Source organism: Rhinolophus sinicus, linkage group LG04, assembly GCF_036562045.2.
Source record: "Rhinolophus sinicus isolate RSC01 linkage group LG04, ASM3656204v1, whole genome shotgun sequence".
NCBI lineage: Eukaryota > Metazoa > Chordata > Mammalia > Chiroptera > Rhinolophidae > Rhinolophus > Rhinolophus sinicus.
Window position 1 is genome coordinate 56,845,077 of NC_133754.1, and position 23,590 is coordinate 56,868,666.

At 43.1% G+C, this 23,590-nt stretch overlaps 1 protein-coding gene across 11 annotated transcripts in view; it reads right to left on the reverse strand.

Annotated features, from left to right (window-relative positions):
• The window catches only part of CSGALNACT1 (chondroitin sulfate N-acetylgalactosaminyltransferase 1), a 298,778-nt gene that overhangs the window by 77,343 nt on the left and 197,845 nt on the right, over positions 1 to 23,590 (reverse strand). For all 11 annotated transcript variants that reach the window (XM_019742117.2, XM_074329587.1, XM_074329586.1 and 8 more), the window contains one exon: positions 2,572 to 3,502. In XM_019742117.2, the coding sequence (XP_019597676.2) occupies positions 2,572 to 3,205 (634 nt within the window). In that variant the 5' untranslated portion in view covers positions 3,206 to 3,502. The remainder of the gene's footprint in view (positions 1 to 2,571; positions 3,503 to 23,590) is intronic.

A 23,590-nucleotide genomic window follows, 5' to 3' on the forward strand; every position in this document is an offset into this window, starting at 1 on the left:
TACCTCCCCATGTTTGTGTCATCATGCGACCTGTGTCACAGTTAGCTTTAAGTTTTACATAACTATTACCATCTGGAAGCATTCCACGGTCTTTTATTACTATTTCTTTAAACACAAAGAATCCCCATTTTTATCCTACTCATTCAAGGTTCAGCAAATCTGTCACCCTTGTTTAGAACTCTGAGAGTCTCACACACCCTCCACTTGTAACCTAAAATTTTTCCATGGACTTCTACTAAATCGCTCCAACTTTTAGACTACTGACACCCCAAACACAAAATCAGTCTCTCTAAGGTTATGTTTAAAAACCCAAATAAGTTATTTTAAAGATACACTTCACACTTACAAGGTCCCATCCCTCGCTTTAACTCATAGAAAACATTTCAAATCAGACCCTTTCTATTCCCTCCTTTCTCCTAAATAAGGTGTAGATCAAAGAATCATGAACCAGGATTGAAAACATCCTCAAATGTAATTCTGTCCAACCACCTCTCTGAGGCAAGAATTGTGAATTGTAACTGCTGTGCCAAGTACCCATCAGTAGGTGACAGAATTCTTAGGGCGACAGGAGTCCCACTTTCCTTGGCAACATCACTATATGAAAGTTACTCCTTATGTTGAATTTATCTCTACCTTCCTGCAGCTTCCTCTGACTCGTGGAATCTTTCATAACGCCCTGTTTCCTGAGGATATAAAAGATTGTCTCCACCATCGTTTGTGACAAGAAAGAAACACATGAAATAAACTGTCCTTCTCATGACAGTCAAATGTGTATAAATATATTTCAAGTGTGTGTGCCTATTTACTCATCACATGAAAAAAACTGTCTAGACTGTCACCAAATTTGGTGGACTGATCTGCCTTAAAACACAGGCCGTGTGTGGCACGTGGAAGCAACATGGTGTAGCTATGATTACGGTGCCTCTGACAGGAAGTCAGTCATATCTCAGAGCAAATAAACTCAGGGACAAGAGGCCGGTGTCACTGCTGATGGAGAATGAGAGGTCTTATGTATTAAGATATTGTACTCAGGAAAGCAGACAGAAATTTCAAATATGAATGCACATGAAAAATCACAAGGGCAAGCATTCCAAACTGCAGGTATTGGTTTGTAATCAAGTTCTTTTGAAACTGCTTTGTAAGTGGGCAGCTTTTGTAGCGCTCCAGGGTGGGCGGCAAGCAGGATTCAGTTTTTAAAGATGTTTAACAATTTTTCCCTGGGGATCAGCTAGTAAGATAATATATGTGGAAATGTTTCATAAACTCTAAAGCACTATAAAAACGGATGCTGCATCATCACATATTTCAAACTCTTACCCGGTGGGCACAATGTGCTTATACTTGCTAGCTGCCAAATGTGCTGGGCATTTTTAATGCCTCATATAAATGAGTAAAAAGAAAAATCCTGACACCAAAAGCTTTATCTTGTAAAAGATTTCTTTACCTGGCTTTAGGGATATGAAAAATGATACTGTAGCAAAATTGCATGCATTTGGGCGCACATATAAAGTGGGAAAAAATCCTAAGACAGGAAAATGTCCAAAGAGAACAGGCATACCGAGCAGTGAGAGGGTTTTTGATATGACTGAAGAGAGTCTGTCCTGCGTGTAGGCTGATGAGATGGTGGTTATAGCACCGAAGTGGGGAGTGGAGCAATATGAACACAGCTACGTGTCTGGGAAGCTGGATTAGATTCTACCCAGAAATGGGAAAGAACTGGATGCTCTAGAAGGCAGTTCCTCTCTCAAATTATTAGCTGATTTGTGAACCAGTAACAGTGGGAAAATTGATAAGAAGACGATACTAATGAGTCTTGCGAGAGACTAGACAAGGCTGCTTTCTCCTAAAGTTAGACACAATCAAACACAATGTAATACTAGGTTGTGCTGTGCCTATGAAAAAAGCCGAGCCATTCGCCTCACTAGGTTCCAGGTTCTCTGGTGATCTGTGTAATACACGCTAGTGGCTAAGGATACAGACTCTGGAATCAGACGTCCCTGGTTCAAATCCTGCCTCTGTCACTTGCTAACTGAGCAACCTTCAGTAAATTGACTTACTTAACTTGAGCCTCCGTTTCCTTATGCCCTAATGAGAAGAAAGTGCATTAGTAAGTGTAAAGTTCCTAGAACAGCGTGTGGCAGGTGTACAGGTAAGTGTCTGCTATTCTCCTGTTCATGGGCCTGATAGCTGGGCCCAATCTCTAGAAGTGCCTCTGAGAAGGGATCGAGTAAAACTGCTTGTCATACTCTATTTGGGTTGCAGTTTTATGTTTACATTTTGTTTTATTTCATTTTTATTTTTTAAATGAAAGCAAGAAGTACTACTTTCTTCTGCCAAGGGACAATGAATCTGTCCACTCAATGACTGTGGTTTCCATGAGAAAATAAGTAGAAACAGATGTTTCTGAAAAATGAAAACCTATGCTACATATTTTTAGTGTCACTCACATAAAACTTTCTACCAGCCATCCCCAGAGCCAACCGCCAGCCTCGTGCAGCTGTGACCTGCCTGGGTGCCTGGACCCAGATGCCTTTTCTTCTACTTTCCACCCCAATTCACAAACTTGCCAACCTTCTATGAAATCCGAGGCCGTGTAAGGACGCTGATTTGGGCTGCTCTCTGCAGGGCTGTTCAGCGTCTCCAAGGCAGATTCAATAGCTTCTACCAACTCATCCCGCTTGTCTTTCCTCACAGGTTTCTCTTCGGGGTGGCGGGTCAGGCCCGTCTCCAGCTGGTACACTTTCTGCAGGGTGAAACTATCGAAAGGCACAGCGGCATACTCAGTGGCCAGCTTGACACCAGCGTGCACCTCCGCCTTGTCCACCTGGGAGAGCAGGAAGGCCAGCAGGTCAGCCTGGTTTTTCTCAGGGGGGCCCCGGTCCCGTCCCAGGCCCACAGCATCACTGGTGTGAAACTGCGCATTCTTGAGCTGCTCGCTCCTCTCCTGCAGCTCCTCTTTGAGCTGTGCTATCTGTCTCTTGAGGCTGTTGATATAGTTCCGGTGCTGTTCCTCCCACTCCTGCAGGACAGCCTGGTACCCTTCTTTCCCCGTAGGGCTATTGGCCCTGGGCAGCCCCAGCTGTTCCTCATTGCCTTTCGGAGTGCAGGCCAACATGTAGAGGACGGAGATGGCACAGCAGAGAAGCACAAGCAAAATGACCACCCGAGAGATCCACGCAAGCAACCCCCGACGAACCATCATCATTCAGGAATCAGCCATGCGCCCAGAACTGGCGACATCCCAGAATGCCAGGGCGGGGCGCCACGGAAGGGCTTCCCTGGACTAGACCACAGGAGGCATGCGTCTGGGCCCCCCTGAGCTGCTTTCATCCATGTCTTTCTACAACACGTCTTGTCCCATGGACTCAACCACCATGTGAAGCAGTTTTCCTCCTTCTGAAGGATGACCTTCCCGGCAGAAGCAATGAGTTAACTGAAACCTCCAAGTTTTCACATGTATACCCATCATAGCCTTCCAGATGTGCAGCAGATGACAAGGGACCTGGGAAGAAACCAAATGACAATAACACTTAATCAAGATAATAACACTCTTATGTTCACTAGGGCAATCAATACTCAACAGACCTCCCATAAGGTTTATAAAAAATGCTTATGACAGGTGGTAAAATATTGTTAATTGTAAATCAGAGTAGCACATATAAAGAACAAAGGATACAGAAAAAAGATTGGAAGGAAATGTTGCAAAATGTGAATTCTCTTTGGGTGGAAGTGTAATGGGGATTTTTGTGCTTTCCTGTATTTTTCTGTATCCTGCAAATTTTCTACAATGGCACTCATTATTTTGATGGTTAAAAGGGAAAAAGCAAAAGTTTAACGACTTGGAGATTGCTGGCAAGGACTTCTCCAGCCAGGGCCTGCCCAGCAAGTGTGGCTGCAAAATATGAGGCCTGCGTGGGCCCACCTGTGTGCCCTCATTCAGGGCAGGGCTAAAAGCTGGCTCAAAATGGTCTTCAAGCTTACTGATGACGAGGTGGGGAAGCAGCTGGAGGTTCAAATAGGGCAATAATAAAGGTGGAGGATAACACATTCATGAGTCAAGGGGACAGTTGTTCCAGCTAACTCTCCAATTCTGCTTACAGACAGGGGATGATGAGTTTACCATAGAAAGAGGTGGAGTTGGGATTTGAACAGTGACCATAAATACTGTCTTATCAGGACTCAAATCCCAGGCATGTCTCTGCTCCAGCCTCTAGGAGGAATTCTGTGTCCTGACCGCCCATCAGGAATACCCAGACAGATCTCGGGGCCTTTCATACGAATACATGCTCTGCACCTCAGCTCCAAACCCCTGTAACAAATGAGTCAACCTGACTCGCCTTTCCCATTTCCCAGGCATCCCCGCTCCCTGCTCCACCCCTGATGGACCCACAACACACTGCCTCCTGTGCTCTCCCTTCCTTCATCCTTTTCCTCGTCTCCCCTTATCCATCTGAGCTAGAAAAAAATGAAAGAATGATAAATGGAAAATAGATCAAATAAAGTTTCTTGTCTAGAGAGATTTTATAAAAGCTTCCCAGATGCATCTTTTTCTATCACTTCTCTTAAAAACAAGCTCCCTGAAGGTACTGTATCCTGGCCTTTCTATAGAAATTTGACATTTTCAATAAGCCATGTGAAAACTAAATTATTCTTTACGTAGTTTTCTCCCGACCCAAAAATTCAGATCCTGGGGCAATAATCATCTCATTTACTGGTGATCTATCCCATTTAGTGACTGGAAGGATTCCAGTCAATTAGCAACTTCAGGACCCCTGGGAGAAGAGAGAGATGTTCCTTCTAGATTCTCTCTGTGCTGATAATACAATAAACAAGGAAAGCTCACTGACTCTGTGATTATTCACCTGCTATGGACCATCCCTCATATGCAAGCTCCTCTGCCATTACCCTGGTGATGCACTTCTTACAGATACCATTCTCTTTTCAAAGTAGTTTATTTCATAATTTTCCTTAAAAATGCAACACATAACATTCTCTCCACTAGTTCCCTGGGCCTAAGGATTCTCTCTCCTATAATTTAGAACAATACACAGTTATTAGTGCTAAGTTTAAAGTGCATGTTTAGCCCTGGAAGCCTTTTCTGTCTGATGAAAATCTTGGGATTTGTATAATTACTATAATTCTGTGATTAAAACCATCTCAGCTTTGGTATTCAGGCACCTTGCTGTTTTTAATGAAATCTTCCAGATGAACTCATTATATCCAAGTATTAAATTACCAGTGAAGACATGTTATCACATTATTCTGCCACTTTAAAGACTTTTACTTTAAATGGATTGTCATTAAAGACAAAATAAGCAAATCAAAAAACAAAAATGGAACATTCAACACAATTTATTGTGCTGCAGAAACAAAGTATGCAATCTTTCTAACAGATATTTTTAATGGAACAATTGTCACATTTGCGTAATAAATTAAAATCATGTTGGTTAACTGAAGCAATGTATTAAAGCTACGGCTAAAGAAACTTATAACTGCATAATATTTATTTTGTTCTGTTCTGTAAGTCTCTTTAAAGTTTAGTCTGACTTTTGAAATTCACTAGAATAAATTTCAACATTATTTAATATTCCATTCTCTAGGATATAAAAGGAGGAAAAAAATGGATTTTAGGAAGAAATGACTTTTTAAAAAATATTTATTGGGGTGACAATTGTTAGTGAAATTACATAGATTTCAGGTGTACAATTCTGTATTACATCATCTATAAATCCCATTGTGTGTTCACCACCCAGAGTCAGTTCTCCTTCCATCACCATGTATTTGATCCCCCTTACCCTCATCTCCCACCCACCACCCCTCTTACCCCCTGGTAACCACTAAACTACTGGGTGTGTCTATGAGTTTTTGTTTCTCATTTGTTTGTCTTGTTCTTTTGTTGTTTTTGGTTTATATAAACCAGAAGAAATGACTTTTAAAAGACATAATTAAAAACTACTGCCGAAGAAACAGTAATGAATTTCTCTTTTTAAATGTCAGGAGCAGATAATGTATGTCAGAAACAAAATTCTGCATCCATTAACAGACAAAATGTTTTCTAATGATTCTAGTAATCTAATCTGTAATCAAATAGTAACAACTGGCCAAACTATGGAGGCTGGGAGTATCTGCTTGCTGAAGTCAGGAGGCTTATCCTCCAGATTCTTGCTTCAATGAAGACTCCAGGTTTTTCATTTGGCAGCACAGAATGTCATTCTTAAGAGCAGATGGTACTTTCCCAGCTTTATCACATACAGGAAAGAACACCTCTGCGAGGTGTAACCAGACCAAACGTACAGCTAAGCTACAAAGGCACTGCACAATCTCTCCCTCTCTCTGCAGAGGTATTCGGAGAATTAAAGAGTTAATGTGTATAATGTGTTTACAGACTTGCAGATGGAAAGCACCATGTAATTACCAAGCACTATTACAAGTTAGAGATGACAGTGAAAATATAGCTTTATGGGCTCATGGCACATTGTGCTACTATTTTGAAACCTTAGAAAAGGCACGTAGACTTTAGACTAGCTTGGCCTTTGGGGTAGTTGGGGACAGGGAGGGAATGCAGAGCAAGAGGAAGCCCTGTCAATAACCAATCTTAGGACCTCTATGAGAAGAGAGACACATATTCTTCTTTCTTTCTTTTTGTTTTTTAACTATAGAAAACCTTTTGTGCCGATGAGGTTTCTTGTCACTTTAATTTTTGAATGTCCATCCTTGCTAATTGTGTTCCCCAACATTTCCTGTCCCTGGCTAACTCCTCGAGGACGGTTCTGTGACTGTGATGCACCTTGTCCAAAACACTGGATTCATTGATCAGACTGAAGGGAACAGCAGGCAGGCACAGTGGTGTTGCTGCCATGCTTACAATTTCTACTTTGCAATCTTTGTTTTGAACAAAATGGTGGGAAGAAGACTTCTTCATTGTCCACTGTGAAGCCAAAACAGTGTTGCAGAGCAATGCTTTCCCGTCTGCACCCACGTCTGAGACCACCTAAGGCAAGGTTACTCCAAAAGCTCTTTGACTGGAAAAGAGTTCTCAGTGCAGACTGGTGTTCCATCACCCTCCAGCCAGAAGCACCCTTCCCTGGGGTGTACAGGTAGGGGGTTGCTTAAGGAAGTTACAGCACTTTCTGTACATTTAAGGCAGAGAGTCTGAAAGGCAAGTGGACTCATGCTGAGGGGTCCAGAAATGGAGTGGGTTCCTCAGACTCCAGGTGCTACTTGTCTGATATCTCTGACACCCAGCCCAGACCTGGACATCCTCCAGGTCTCCAAATAACACAGCGATGACCCAACGATGGGTCAAAGGCGCAGTCTGCTCTATCTAAGATACTGTCATCATTCATCCTTTTCACAAGTGATTATGAAGCACCTACTATCTTCAGTGCACTGTGCAAGAAGGTACAAGAGATGAAAACATAAGCCAAGCACAAATTCCAACCTCAGCAAGTTTATAAGCCTGCAGAAGAAGGAATTAAGGCCTTCTCAAATAACTATTATGAGCCTCAAAGAGACAAATGACATTAAAATAGATATAGTGTTAATGTCACGCTCTTACCTATCAAACGCATGTGTATTGGGGAGGGGGTGGAGGGTTTGAACACAGAAGCATAAATAAATAAATTTTAAAATGACTAAAGTTTAAATGCTAGGAATCAACAACACTCGTTACGACAAGATAGGCAACTGGCTACAAAAACTGTTCCCCATCTCATCTTAGAATGGAAGCTTTTAGAGGGTGAAACCAAGATAGGTCTAAGTTTGGTCCAGAATCTAACACTTAGCCAAACTGCGGACAGTGAAAATTAAAATTTCTATGGCTAGGACAGAAGCAGCTATTAGGATGGGTGTATGGATTTCACTCTATGATCCTGGTGAACATTTTGGTAAGGAGAACTGTGTACTATGACAGAGACTTGCCAAGATGTGTCTATTAATGTCCACAAGAAGCTCATTAATCATGAAGGGCTCTGGGAGAAGCTCCGCTGATGACCTGCTGTCAGGGTCAACAGCAGGCAGAAGGGACAGTGGCTTCCTGGTGAGACCAGGTCAGGCAGCTACTACAATGACAGGCCTTGCGAGTGATAAAACTATTCAAAGAATGGCAATTAATTCTATAAGACACCTCCACCCAATGTGTAGACACAGCCAAAGGGGCCGATAGGGGAAAAAAAACAAGCAGTGTCTACTGAGCCAGGAAGTGGCAGACCAAAGCCCAGCAATGGCATGTGAGTCTATCCCACTTTGGCACACACAATCAGCTCTTTGATGGCAAGAGCACCAGCTAACAACCTTCAGTCAAAGAATTACCTGTACTAACAGAACATAAATTGAGGTCATAGCTCTTGAATAAACAGACCATCCTGAATGTGTGTGGAAAAGGCGTCATGCAAGGATTCTTATTCAAAGAGTTCTTAAATACTTTCAAAAATGTACATAAAGCTAACACTGTAAACTTGACTCAAATACGTGGCTTCGTTTAGAATACCCAGTACCACAGGTTAACTGCTGTATGCAGGGTGCGGTAGGCAGCTTCCAAAGTAGCCCTCAAGGATTCTGGCTTCCTGGCTTTCACACCACGGTGTTTGCCTCCCACACTGTCCTGCAGGGTGGATGTCAGTGAGCACCAACTTACGGCAGAAGTGAAGAGAAGTTCTGCACCATTCAACAGCAGACAGACAAAAGCCACGATAAGAGCTGAAAGACCCTGAACCTCCCAGCCCTGCTCTCAGTTATATATTCTGTTTACAGACTTTTCTTTCTGGTTTTTTCCCTCACCTGCGTTCTCTTAAAGGAAGTGAGTATATACAACCAACTCCAACTGCGTTGTCGAGTCCACAGTAATCTGCCTCTTGTACACACTTAAGTAGTTTAGTGCTGAGGTACTTGCAAAGAAGTTTAAAAGGCCCGAAAATGAACATAATAAGATTTCATAAGCTCCCTGAACCATATCCACCTGGAAGCTTTAGGGCAGGGTTTCTCAGATGTTACAGATCTTTCTAGAACTTAGGTTCTTTTCTATTATTAGTATTATTTTATTTGATTGGAGTAACACTGGTTAAGAACATTATATAAATTTCAGGTGTACAACTTCATAATACAACATCTATATACTCTATTGTCAGGTTTCTTCTTTCCAGTGAGTCTTAAGTTAGCATCTACTCATGTGCCAAGGGCTTTATCCTCAGGTGTATTCTTGGTAGCAACTGAAAAGCTGAAGCAAGGAGGAAAGCAGATCAGTGTTACTGTCTGTACATGAAGAGGTGCGGAAGCCACACCCCTGAGAAAGGACGGGCTGCCACACGAAGTCAGCAATGAAACATCCAGAGTGTGGAATTAGCCTGGAAGAGTCAGAAGCATTTCTCCTGACCCCCTCCAGCCCTGACACCAGGCTACCTGGCCTGGACCCAAGGCTCCCCCCTCACACAGAACGGAATCTCCAAGGGCGGGGTGCAGCATGGCTCAGACCCAGCAGTTTACACTGACCTTGGCATTCGTCTGACCTTGGCACTCAAGATCATCTGTCTCTAAACTTATTAAACATAAATAGCACATTCCAGGAAGTAAATAACTTTTGAACAAGTACATATATGTAATTTATTCACTTATAAGTTATATACAAGTTTTACAGTAGTGGTGTATTATGTAGTCACACAAAAAATGCCCTTAAAAGAATGAAGTGTAAACTGTTTTTAACGTTTTCTCACCCTGATGGGCCATCCTGAGCACCCCAGGGACCCTGCTCCAGGTTCCTACAAAACTGATCTCGATTGTGCTTCAAGTTTCCACGGGACAGAGCGCCTGCCACAAGCGATTCCAGTGCTGGGCTCCTCAGGGTGAATTTCCTTCCTCTGGACCCCACTGACTCCATACCAGGGTCCCCACCACCTGCTGCCAGGACTGTGCAGCAACACACTTCCCTCCCTTCCTAACCTGGAACACTTGGACTCACCCCTAAGATGGCCCTCGAAGGTCTTCTCTATAACCCAGCTCTGAGCTCCAGGGACCAGCACAGAGAGCCCAAAGGGATGGCCTGATTCCTTCTCACTCAGAAATTTCCTAGTTGGGAGGTATCCCTCCATTCCCTCAACTCCACTTTGACCTCCTGGAAGAATCATTCTGATTCCTTTTTCTTTCCTTGGAAACAGGAAATGGGAAATGTAACAAAAAGGAATTGGCCTCTGCTCATTAGAAAATGAAGGCACAGAGATGAATTACAACCCCATGTGGCAAAAAGGCAGGAACCAGGTGCAAACCCTTTTTGCCATTCTCCTTTGTTTTCATTTTGGTTTTTAATTTGCTGGGAACCTTCGTAGAGAAGACTTAATAGAGACGGTCTTCCTGAATATGCGTAGGTTTTTTCCATTCCCCCTACGCCCCTGTGCCACCTCCAACCTTGTTTCAGTGAGGATGAAGGCAGTTAGTCAGCACAGGAGGTGGCCATGGGGGTGGAGAGACAAGAGAAGGCACAAGAAGGCACTTCAAGCAACTTCAGAGTAAGGAGAATAAACTTGGCAGGAAGCTGTCTCAGGGATACATGCCGGCTGGGTCAGCTGTCAAAACCCTACAAAGAGACCTGGACCTCAGTCCTGCAGGGCTTCTGGTGGCTGGTGGAGCCGCCCTGCCCCACAGTAACCAACCCTCGAAACCAGGCTCATAATTACAACCACTTTGTGAGTATTTACTGTGGGTCAGGCATCATACGAAGTACTTTATAAACATTATCTCATTTAATCCTCCAAACAATCCCATGAGCTAAGTCTCATTATTCCCACTAAAGAAAAGGAAACTGAGGCTTAGAACAGTGAAGTAACTTGCCCCAGGCTCACAGCTGGCAAGTGGCCAGACCCAGTTTTTAAATCCAGCTCAGTCTGATGCTAAAACTCTGCTCTTGCTATACTGTTCATCACCCTTAATAATCCTGAATAAAGCTGACATGTCGTTCTGCACCCAATGTGTCCAATTTTTCTTGCTTCTGAACTCATCATGAGTCTTCCTATTTATGAGCTTGTGCGGCTCTTCAGATGTGGTACTGAGCATTGTTTCTCTCTATGTAAGTTTTTGCCTCCCCAGTTAGTTGTGATTTGCATTTCCACATCCCTTACCAGCTATGCAAACTCACACTATTCTGGAAATAACACTGATCCTGCTGTGCCCGGTGCGAGCCTTGCTCTGGCCCCACAGGTGGAGCCAGGGCAGAATTCCCCTGCAACTTTCAAGTGCTTCTGAGCAGATGCCAGGAGCTTATACCCACATAGCAGCTTAAAGACAGCTCAATTAAAAAGCATCCTGGCCAGTGGAATTTGTAATCAACCAAGGGATGTTCTTCTTTGAAAGGAGAAAAGGAGAACATCTCTCGGTGGGTTAAGATGTGGGTTGGCATCACTATGCAATTCTCCGCTGCCAAACACTGAGTTCTGGCTTCTGTCCTACAGAGCACAGCAAATGAGACGCCATGCAATGGCCACGCAACATGTGTCAACGATATGCTCATGCTCAGGCAGAAGCCATCCCTGACATGGAGAGGCAGGGAAGTGTGCCCCCAGGGAGACCAGGTCCCAGGTCACCCAGCACCGCTTCCAGAGAAATGCGTGCTGTTAATTAACAAGGAGGGGAATAATTAAAAGTGAGGCACGCTTAGCAGCCAAGCACCTTCTAGCTAAGCAATAAGTATAAGGCATATGCCAGGTAGAGTTGCTGAGTGGCAAACACCAGCTCTGAGGTGAGGTCAGAAGGGTGAATCCCACCTCACTGTGCAGTGAAGGCTGAGGTGGCTCCCAGTGAGGTGGCTCCCGGTGAGTTACAGCAAAGGCAGTAGAGAGAGGAAGAAAGGAGCCAGCCTCCTCCTTCGTGATAAGATGACCCACTCACCTTATCAGCAGAGAGGAGCAGGGAAGAGGAGGATGAGAAATAAGGTTTCCCAAATGTCTCTACCATGTGCCAAGCAATGGTTTTAACATTTCTGGGCACAGAACTCCCAGAATAAAGCACTATGGGAAACCCAATTCATTAACAGCTAAAGGTAGAAACGCTCGCTTTGGGACAAAGGCAGTCAGTCACCTGGTGTCCTTTTGGGCAGGTCGCACAAAAGAGAGGGCTCCACCAAGGACCGTCGGGGAATCACGACCTTGTGTGTTACCTGCTGTCTCCCCTAAACCTCATGTGAGTCATGAATCCTGTTCTCCGAGACTAGGAGACTGAGGTTTGGGGAGGCCGGGTTACTTGGCCACACGGCTAGCAGCCTCCACACCCCAAATGCCACCACGGTCATCTACTTTAATCAGCCTGACATTGCAGAGTGCAGACAGGGCTACACAACCTTGCAGAATTCAAACCAGAAAGGTGACGCAGTGCCTGCAAGAGGGAGGCCCCAGGGAAAGAGCAGGAACGTTGAGGACACATGCAGCAGGGAAAGCCTTAGAAATAGGACAAAACATAGCCTCTCAAGAGAACCGGAACACAGAAACCAGGCTTTAAAAGTGCAAAATGGCGCTCTGACCTGAAGGCGGGAGTTGGGGAGATACATACAGCACTCTCACCCTTCTCCATCTTGGGCCCCCCTCGCTTAGACTCGCTGCTTTAGTGCAAATAGTGACAACCCATAGAACTGGCCGAAGACTGTTTTTCCCTGGCACTTGTAGTCACCTCGTGGCTGGTGTGTGCTGCCTTCTCCCAGGGATGTCATGCTGTCCTCTTCATCCCCAATCCTGGGCATCAGTCAGCACAATGCGTGAGTTTGGTCTGCCCCTGATCTCATGAAAGTAGGGAGTGAGCACAGTGGGGTCTCCAGCCCCAGCAGCACGGCTCAAAGGAACAACCCCTGGAAACATCTGGAATCAAAAGGTGCCGACACCCTCTCTCGTGAGTCCTTTGCTGGCATGTTTGAAGTGAGAAGGGTTAAGAAGGAAACTGCTACTTTTAGGCAAGACAAAATAAACAGCCTAACTCTTCTCAGTTCCCCTCTTGCTTCTCCACCTACAAGGAAGACATCAGCATACAAATAAGGGGCTTTCTTTTAGAAAGTGGTTATTATATAACAGGACTAGAGAAAGCACGGATTGTGCAGAATTATTTTAGGAACCCTTTGAAACTTGATCAGCGAAGCTCTCTCTCTTTGTGCAATCTATCTGAGTATAGAAATAGAAGAAGTAATATAGAAAAAATTAACAGGAGGATGCCCACTACTATAGAAATGCAAGATGTATTATTATTTTTCACCAAAAAACCTAGAGCTTATTGCCAACCATATCTGTGAGGGTCTGGTTCCAGCCCACCATGCCTCCAGGACCTCTTCCGGCATTCCTTCCCTACCCTTTCCTCAGGTTCCCAATCCTAAAACCTAGTGCCACCCCTACCTTGTAGTCAACTATCTCTCCTGAGGGGGTTAACTGATTACCAAGGGGTTCACTCAAAACATTTTAAGATACTACTCCTATAAAGACATTAGCTGCAATAGACATGGTCTGACTTCTACACAAGACAGATGGGACACAGTACTTACTTAATCCAAGTTTGTTTTACAGTTTAATACTATTTAGCATTCCACTAACATGTTCTCTCTGCATGACTCTTAAACTACTCCATGCTCTTTCTATAAACTTTCACTTTCTTGTCTATGACCCCACTCTATCTGCATCTTCCTCCTATCTCTCTGATGATGTCTCCTATGAGGCAGGTTCAATTAATGTCATACCCATTTTGCAGATAAGGACATTGAGGCAGATGTTAGTCACTTGCCCGAGTCACCCAGCAATGACATTGCAAAACCGGCTTTCTAATGTAGGCAGAGGATCTCTGTTGTCTGTGCTCTTGATCACCAGGCCACACTGCTTCTCTATAATTTACTATGAACTTTAACAGAGGTGTGTTCATTGTAAAGGGAAATCACAGAGATAGAGAAGGTTGACCTGCAAACGCACAATGCCTGTTCAGAGTGTAAGGGGGCAGGAGAGGAGCTGGGACACGTTGTATAGCAAAGGGCCCCATGGAGAAGAGAGCCCTCACCAGAATCCGACCATGCTGGCACCCTGATGTCAGACTTCTAGCTTCCAGAACCATGAGAAATGTTTGTTACTTAAGCGAACAGTCATTAGTACTTTATAATAGCAGCCTGTGCTGACTATGACAGGCCCTTATATCATAACAGGGAATTTAAATTTTATTCCATAGGCTATGGTTCGCCAGCCATGTAAATTATGAAACAAGAGAGTCACATGATCAAAAATGAATTTTAGCACATGGACAGTGTTGAGATAGACTGGAGAGGGAAAGGCCGGCATTAGGCAGACCAGGTACAAGGTCACTACACCACCACAGTGTTCTAACTAAGGGACATGGAGGCAATAGCTCTAAATGCAGGGGGAAGTGTGAATTCAAGAACTACTTCTCGGGTACCATCTCCAGGACTTGGTGACCATCCACTTGAGGGGGGAGAAAGAGAGCATCCATTGAGAATAAGGCCCAGGGTTGAGTGTGTGACTCAGAGGATGGAGCCACCATTGAAAAAGAACACACACAAGAGAAGACTTAGCAGAAAGATGAGTTTGGTTTTGGACATGCTGACTTGGCGCTGCCGGCAGGAACAACAGAGAGGAGGAGAGGACTTTGGAAGGAAAGCTCTGCTTGCATTCTTCCAATCTGCCAGCATTCTTCAAATTGGCACCTGCTCTGCAATTCCTGCACTGTGGTAAGACTTCACATTTAGATTTGTGTTGACTCCCTAAAGGGCTTTCTTGTCTTGGACCTTCTTTTGTTCTATCAGTGTCGTTCAGTGGTTAAGAGCACAGGTTCTGGGTACAACCCATTTGAGTCCTGCAGTATGTGGCTTCTCTTAGCGTTTGTGTCCCCAACACGGCGAGCACAGAGGGCCTATCTTATAGGGTCCTTGTGAAGAGTAAATGAGATCGTGCGTGAGATGGTCAGCATAGCACCTGGCACAAAGTTAATACGCAGTCAACGTGAGCCAAAATAAGGCCAAAACTCCATGAGAGAGGTAAGCCTGGCATTCCCATTGTTTTACTGATGAGAATAAGTAGCCCAAAGAAATAGCTAATGTTCATACAAAAGTGACGAAGCTGGTTTAAAGCTCGGTCAGAACTAGAACCCAGAACTCTGGACTCCCGGTCTCAGGTCTCTAAACTGCAAGCCTCAAATTTTAAATCAAAGTAACTCATTAGGGAGACCACCTCAGGGATGATGTAGATGCCTGATCACTGAACAATAACGAATGTCAACTACAAGTTTATATATATAATATATATATATATATATATATATATATATATATATATATACACACACACACATATATATACATATATATACATATATATATAATGTATATAGTTACAAGAAGCGGAGTACAGCAATAGGAATAGAGGCAGTGGAAATGGTGTAATGACTGTGTGCGATGTCAGAGGGGTAGTGGATGGGGGGAGGGGGGTTGTCACTGTGTGAGGGATATAAAAGATAAATGTCTATTACATTGTTTTATTCACCTGAAACTAATTTTTAAAAAACGTTTAAAAAAAAACACAAAGTAATTCTCTCACATCTTTATCCCCAAAAGCCCACTTTGTTTTTAAAAAGAAAAGAACAGTAGTGTATTTGAAAAGTTCTCCCCACACTGTTTACCCTTAAACAAAGCGCTACTGATCTCATTCGGGTTGCTGGGAAAATTTTAAATGGTAATTGCATGTGGAAGGCTTAGCTCAGTGTCCAGGCACAGTGGAAGGGTACGGGGGTGGTTTTCTTTATGTGTCTTTGACACCATTTAGGTCTCAGGATGGTACATCTCACAGCTGTACCCATGAAACTGTAAACAGCGAGCAAACTTTTGTGACCACAGGACTGGCCCCTTGGACACTGGGCAAAACTCAGCTAACTGTAGACCTCCCAAGTGACTATTAAAAGGGCAGCAGGTACTCTTTGGGAGAAATCGCAGAACCTCTAACGATATTTTTGAAGTACAATTTTCCAGTAGCTCAAAATGAGATGATTCAAATCACCAGTGTTCTAATTTCAGCTGCTAGCACTAGAGATATTCCTGGGGTTCAAAAGAAATTTTAAAGCAACAGTAAAAGCTGCTCCCCAAAATAAGGCTTCAAGATGTGTCTGGTGAGAGGAGTTCCTCAATCCCCTCTTTTGACCACATCACTTTCCTGATATATATAACAGCGCTCCGTTCCGAGCTGCCCAGGATGAGCATAAAATGCGTCTTCCTAAAAGGTACGTTGGAATGGCATCCTTTTGACTACCCACGTGACTCTGCAACAATTGCTAAAATTATTACAACTGTACTACACAATCTCCAAGGAACAAAACAAACACAGAGTTCCATCCCACGCTGCATCAACAAGGACGTGTGTTGCAGTGGCCACCTGTGGACGACGAGCAGTGGTTCCAAAGCCACCCCACGCTTGTTCCACACCCACCCCTCTTTACTGGAAAGGTGGCATCTGGGACTCTCCTAAGAAGCATATACACCATAGTAACATGAATCCAGAAAATAACTTTTCTGAAATTCAGCAATGATGTTATAACGAACATGAATTTTATTACCCCAGCCATCAAATATGTATTGAAGGCTGAATGAGTGAAAGGGACGTGTCGGCTATGGTAGGGGATAAAGAGAAGGGTCAGCTGAGGTCCTCGTCCTCACAAGGATAACAGGCCAGAGAGGGACAGGTATACAAATAACGGATTCCAGGGCAATGTGAGCACTCATTAGCAATGTGAACAAAAATACTGCTGTATTTCAGATGAGGGAAAGACTGTTCTGGTGGGAAGGATCAGAGAAGTTTCAGATGAACCTTTCAAGGTGGGTCCTATTTATTGGGTAGAGATGAGGATGCTTGGGAGAAGCCCTAAATGATCACGAATATAAAATATGCAGCAGATCTAATTAAGGGTTTTCCACTCCCACTCCAATTCCACTAAATTAAGGATGCATATTGTCTTCATAAAAAAGGGGGAAAATAGAGAATTCTAAAAATTCACCCCTTTATTGACAGTGTCTCATTTTTTTCTAGATATTTTTCTGATCTAATTGTATCTGGAAGTGTTCAAACCTTTTTCATAAGCCCCACGGCAAGACGGAGATGCAACGGACCTTGTCAGAGTCCTTATTTATTTTTTTAATATTAGCTCTCTCTATGTAGAAAGAAGAGCCGGATTTTTTTTTTTTTTTGAAACCAAGCGAATGGGCCTCACAGTTGACATAAATGCAATTAACCCATGGAGTAGTGAGTCTAAGGAGGGCTCAGCATTTCAGGAGCACTGCTTTATCTCTATTAAAAGCCTATAATGAGGAAGATTTTTAACGAGTTTCCTTAGCTACTGAGGGCTAACGCTGTTGCTTGCTAACACTTAGCAGATGTTTATTTCCAACTTTCGGGCTCAATGATATGACTGACATAAGCAAAAAAATATAAAGGGAAGGGTACCTTTGTCAAATATTCTACAACATCAGCTGAAGATTCAGACAAAAGACGCTGAAAAGAAAAAAAGGAAACCATCTTCACTGCAGACACTAGTAAACCAGCGCACTAGCTCTGAGAAGCAACCAAGGAAATCTATAAACAGTATGAAACACACGCTGACCACAGCTTTGGGCCTCAGCGTTGCACATAATGTATTGCTTTGTTGCGTCTTTATCTCTAGCACTTCAGAAAAGCATACCAGTCCCTTCAATACAGAAAGTCTGTGTTCTTTGTCTAATTTATTTGCCAGGCCAAGGTCTCCTTCCAGGCCTCACAATCCCAGTTGCAAAGTTGATAATAAAAATTAGGAAAAAAAAGTAGTGTCAATTTTCTTTGAACAAATGTGAAAATGCTTTGCAGAGTATAAACTTAAACTCACAATGGGTGGTATCATTACTGCTTTTATCTTCATTATGACTGGCACTAAGAACTTGCAGAAGTTTCAAAATGATATCTCAAATTAGGAGGTGAGAATCAGGAAAGATAAATCCTTGTTTACATAGGAATTGCAGTTCAAGCCAGGTCTGTTCTCAGGTCACTGGCACTGCGTCTCCCTCCCAGCTTTCTCCTCCTGCTGGCTGCCTCTCAGCAGCATCCCCTATACACACTGCCCATCCCTACCTGGCACCAGGTGTGTTCTGAGGGCCTTCCCTGCAGAGCCCTGTCCCGACAGCCACTCTTAGCCTTTCTTTCCTTCAGAAAAAGGGCAAGCAGCTGGCAGAGACTGCTCAGTGTGTGGTCTGGTTCAAAAAGATGAGTGGCAACTACTCATAAGCCTCACTCAGGAAGTTGTAGTAAATGACCCAGAGGGAAGTTGCCACCCACCTGAGAGCAGCGCGAGAGCAGATGGCCCTGGGAGCGGAGCTGAGTCAAAGGAATGCCCAAAGCCACAGGTCCGTAGCCAGAGCACCTGGTGAGCACCAGGCAGGTGAGGTCAGAGGTGTCTCCTGTCTGCTGCCCATGAAGGGACTCCTGTCAGGGCCCACCAATGCTGCTGGTTGTCAAATCCCACCTCCCATCCACCTGTCCCCTGAAATCCAAAGGTTCTAGGGGAAAAAACATGGCACCGGAGGCAGGAACCCCGGGTTCCACCCCAGAAGCTTGCATCCCTTAACTTGAAGGGTACCATAGCCATTATTTAAGAACCCTCAACTTTAAACTTGTAGATACATTTAAGATATATAGATAAAAAAATTATAGAAAAAATGGAAAATGCTTATTTGACTGATAAGGATGTTACTTAAACTATTCAGGGTTATAACCCAATGAAGTCAATCAGAAATGAAAATAAACCATTTCTGAAAATATCATGTAATTTAATAATGATTTTAAAAAAGCTGTGTACTTTAAAAACTTCAATCTAGATACTACTTTCCTGGAATATATCTTGAGTAAAATATAACCAGATTAAAAAAAAATACTTGGATTACTCTTTGCAATACTAAAATTACCAAAGCTGTGGTCATTCTGGAACTGGACAAAATGCTAACAAAGTCTTTAGACAACAAGCAGTTTAACAAACATTTACTGAACACTCATGAAGTGCCAAGTCTATTTCAAGGTATTAGATATCTACATCTATCTGTATATAGATGTAGATCTATAGGACGATACTTAGATGTACAGATAGACATATAAATATAGACCAAGTATAGATACATAGACAAAGATAATATCTCAAGATATAAAGATGAATAAGACAGAGTCCCTGAACTCAAGGAGTTTATAGTGAAGGAGACAGACCCATGAACAGATAAATCAATGAGCTAATTGTTATGATAGAGGAGCAAAAAGGAACAGGCAATTAACATAGAGGAGGGGAATTCATTCCAACCTAGAGGGTTCAGAAAAGGCTGAAGGAGATGATAACTGAGCTAGGTCTTGAAGGAGTTTAGCAAGGCAGAGAAAGAAAGAAGTGAATGTCAGGGGCTTGGAGGCAGGACACAGTATTGTGCATACAGACCACCATGTAGACCAATCAGGGTGGCTAGAGTGTCGGGTGGAGCTATAGGTCAGGATGTGGAGAACCTAGGACATCAAATTTAGGGAGGAGACTATGAATTTGGTCTTGGACATGTCAAGTTGAAGTGCCTCTGAAACATCCTGCTGGAGATGGTGAATAAGAATGTGAGAGAGGAAGTCTAGCCTGGAGATAGAGATTCAGGGTCATCAGCATATAGATGGTAATCAAACCATGTGACAGAATGAGACAACTTGGGCAAAGCATAGAGCAGGAAGAAAATCGGGTTCTGAGTCTGTAGGAACTCCACCCCTAAATGGCCAAGAAAAGGAGATGAGCCTGCAAAGAAGACCGAGAAGGAACTTTCAGAGTTCCACGTTCACTATACTGTTATGAATTTGGAAACAAAGGCCCTGAGTGGGTTTTAGCCTAAGGATTCCCATTGCTATCCATGACTGAGTAGGAAAGGCTGCCTATTCTAGGTTCAAAGTTAGGAAGTCCATTTCTGTCACATAACCAAACCATATTCTGCAAACTAACCTTGTAACTAAGCTGATATTTTGGTCTCCATCTGCCTGAATACAATTTCTCAACTTGTTCAGAACCGTAAAGAAAAAAAGAAAAAAGAAAAGCAACCCCTGACATTCAGGAGCTACTCTGACATCCACAGCAAGGCCATGTATTCTCCTATTAGACATAAACCATCTCAAAGAATACCAGCCTCGGGCAAGGTTACTCTGAGACCGTGATAAAAAGAAATAAGACCATGTCATAATTTTGTATAATCAAAACAAAAGCAAAGTCAGTGTGTCATCCACAAAATACCAAACACCCCATTTCTGGGCCAAAATGACTGACTGCTACTTCTTCACCAGTTACATCTTTATCCTCATTCTAGCCTACCTCCCCCCAATAGATACGATACATTGAGATCCTTAATCAGAGAATTACCACTGCTTTCTGACAGCATGGCATCTAGAGCAAATCTCCCCTTCCTTAGACCCTCCTGCATATCATCCAACTAAAACCCAAATCCAAATAACAGGTTTTCTCTAACACCCTCTTAATGAGACAACCCATGATTCTCCATGGTATGTGTTCTGCCTTGCAGCCATGAGTAATAAACCTAGTATGCCCAACTACTATGCTCCCAATGGTCTTTGACTAGAGGGAACTGACAGAACTCAGATGTGGAAGATAAATATACGGAGTCCTTAATGCCCCACTAACACCAAGGTCAGGACAGTTACCTCTTAGGAGGGGAGAAGTTGAATATGACTGGGGAGGGGTATTAGAGCCTTTAGAAGATCTATAAGGAAACAGGTGTTAGCATTGCTAAGATTTTATTTCTTAAACTAGGCTGTGAGTATACAGAGTTGTCATATTCTTAAAATGTTTAAGTCTTAAATTTTTAATAATATGCCTTTAAGAAGAAGGATGCACAATGACTAACAATGTCAAATGCTGCTGAGAAATCAAATAAGCTAAGAACTGAAAAAATGCCACTGAGTTGACAACATGGAGGTCATTGGTAACTTAGTGAAAACCTCTTTTAGTGGACTGATGGGGGTGAATGACAGATTAGAGTGAATTAAAAGAGTGGGAAGGTAATTGAGACAATAGAAAAATTTTTTGAAAAGCTTAGAAGAGTGGGCAATAGTTGGAAAGGTGTGCAATAGGGGAGAAGCCCACGACATCCTCCTAAGTGATGGGATCTACGGGCTTCAGCTCAAGACAGGTCACAGGTGGGCGGGAGCTAAATGAAGAAGAGCACTCGGTCTCCTGTCTCATTTGCCATTAGTATTTGGGCTCTGAATAGCATTTAGTTGGTCATCATTGCAACCCCCACTCCCCCAATACTGACCAATAAGTATCAGGAATAGGAGTGAACGAAAAGATGGTAAGGGGAAATGGTGCTTACGCAGTAAAAAGCCAACCCCAAACTCATAATATCTGCAACGCTTTCCTGAATAACATAGATAAGCAACAGACTTTGCATTTATAGTTTAGTCTCTACCTTTATAAATTATAATTGTGATATATAAGCTTTACTAAAATTCAGATGCCAAACTCTTGCTTTCAAAAATTGTGGAACCAACAGCAACCCAGAAAAAGGCCAACTGTCCACAAAGTTTGCAAGACTTTACCTCTCACCTCACAGACATTCTAATGAGAAAGGAATTGGTGAAAAGAAGAATCACACAACATGAGTGATGGGTACAGTTTTGTTCAACACAAACATTTCACTGCAATGTGGCATCTGTGAAGCTACTGCTGCCAGCACAGCTGGACTGCAGCTGCAGCCACATCCTCTGCCACTCTCCACAGCAGCTCACTTCACACACCTGCGGCCCGCGGGGATCAAGGACAAGCCTGGAACTTTAGCTATGCTCTGGGTTCTAGGACTCCAAATCAGTGGTTACTAGGTAAACATGCCACTTCCTATTAAATGAAAGCATGACGGTGGTAAATTAAAAACATTAAATTAATTCCAGGGAGCTCAAAACTCTTCACAGACAAGATTATTTTCTAAGTCCTCATGATATGCTACTAAAAGATCACATAGCTATCATCCTGATGTTAGAGATAGAAAACCATAAATCCCAAAAGCACAACCTTTCTAGATGAATGCAAAATAATTAATCAGCATGCCAGAATATTCACCCATATCTACACGTAATTAAAAAGGAGATACATGTTAAATGGAATAGATATTAATTTTGCCATGCCAATCAGACGTATGGTGAACCAGTGAAGAAACTCCAGAATGCTCAGCCCTAACGAGATATACAGGTTTGAGTGAATCACTTCCTTTACTTAAGTTCCCTTATTTAGAATAATTCTAGAGCTAGGCTAGATATTTTCTGATGTCACTTTGGTTCTCAAACAAAATTTGTGATTCAGTGGCATCTCCACATCCTCTTACCATCACCTCTTTTACCAACTAAATAACCTTGGCAAATCACAGACCTTCACTGGGTCTAAGTTTCTCAAGTGTAAAATGGAGGTAAAACCTTACCCATCTCCAGGCAGCAGACCTGAATATCTCACTGTTTAAGATGTAGCCAGGGTGAAATTTTATATCAACTATAACTTCTTTGGAAGAAAAGAACTTTATTTTCTACAACTGAATTCAACTTTGCTTTCAAGCTCTAGAGAGCATGGAGCAGATCGCCTGTCCTCCCCTGTTCTGATGTACTCACTGCAATCCAGTGATTCTTCTTGGTCAGATTCGAATATTATTGTATCAGTCACTGCCCAGTCCAAAGCATAATCCCTTTCCAGGAGACAGTGCCCCAAGTTTTCTCCTGCCTTCTCCTTCCCTTCTCCCTGGATGCACAGGCTCCTGGAAAGGAGTGGAAGTGCCTGTCCCCTTGGAATCTACTTCCTGCCTGCTGCCTGAGTTTTTCTTTTCCATTCTCAAGAAAACAGTCTTGATGTCACGTCCTGAATCAATACTATGGCTTATTGCAAATTCTATGCTTACACTGTCAGCTCTAGCTTGTAGAAAAGCACAGATCCGTTTTTGTTGTTGTGGCGTTTCCTTTTTTCTGTCTCCCAACAAAGCCTAGCTTTTGGAAACATAAAATGCTTGCTTTCAGATTGTTGTCTCACTATGGACCTTAAAACAAACTCTCAGTTTGACCCAGGAAGCCTAGCGACGGCTGCTTTATCCAGGCAGTACCCACGCTTCTCCAGAAACAATAAAGATCCCAGCATCAGTGGACGGAAAGCTGCAGGCCAACGAGGAATAATTAGGATTACTGGGAATAAGAACACATGGGTTTGGTATTTTCCAAAACAATATGCACGACACAAAAGCCTTTTTGTATATGTCTTCTCTTTTCTATTCCCTTAAACATCTCTCTGTGAGGTTTGATCACTACAAAGGAGCTCCCTAACCGGTCTTCCCACTCCACGTCCTCCTCCACAGTTGCCATTATAGATTTACTGAACGCACAGCTTCAGTCATGATTTTGAAAAACAAATAACTGGAAAATCCTCATGCTGACCTTCAAAGTCCCTGTAAGGTGGACCTCTGCCCGATTTCCAGCCTTGCCTTCTACCATAGTCCAACGGTAGGAGTGCTCAGCTGACAGGTGGTGCCTGGGAAGGAAGTGCACTCCCCAGCTCCATGGATGCACACATT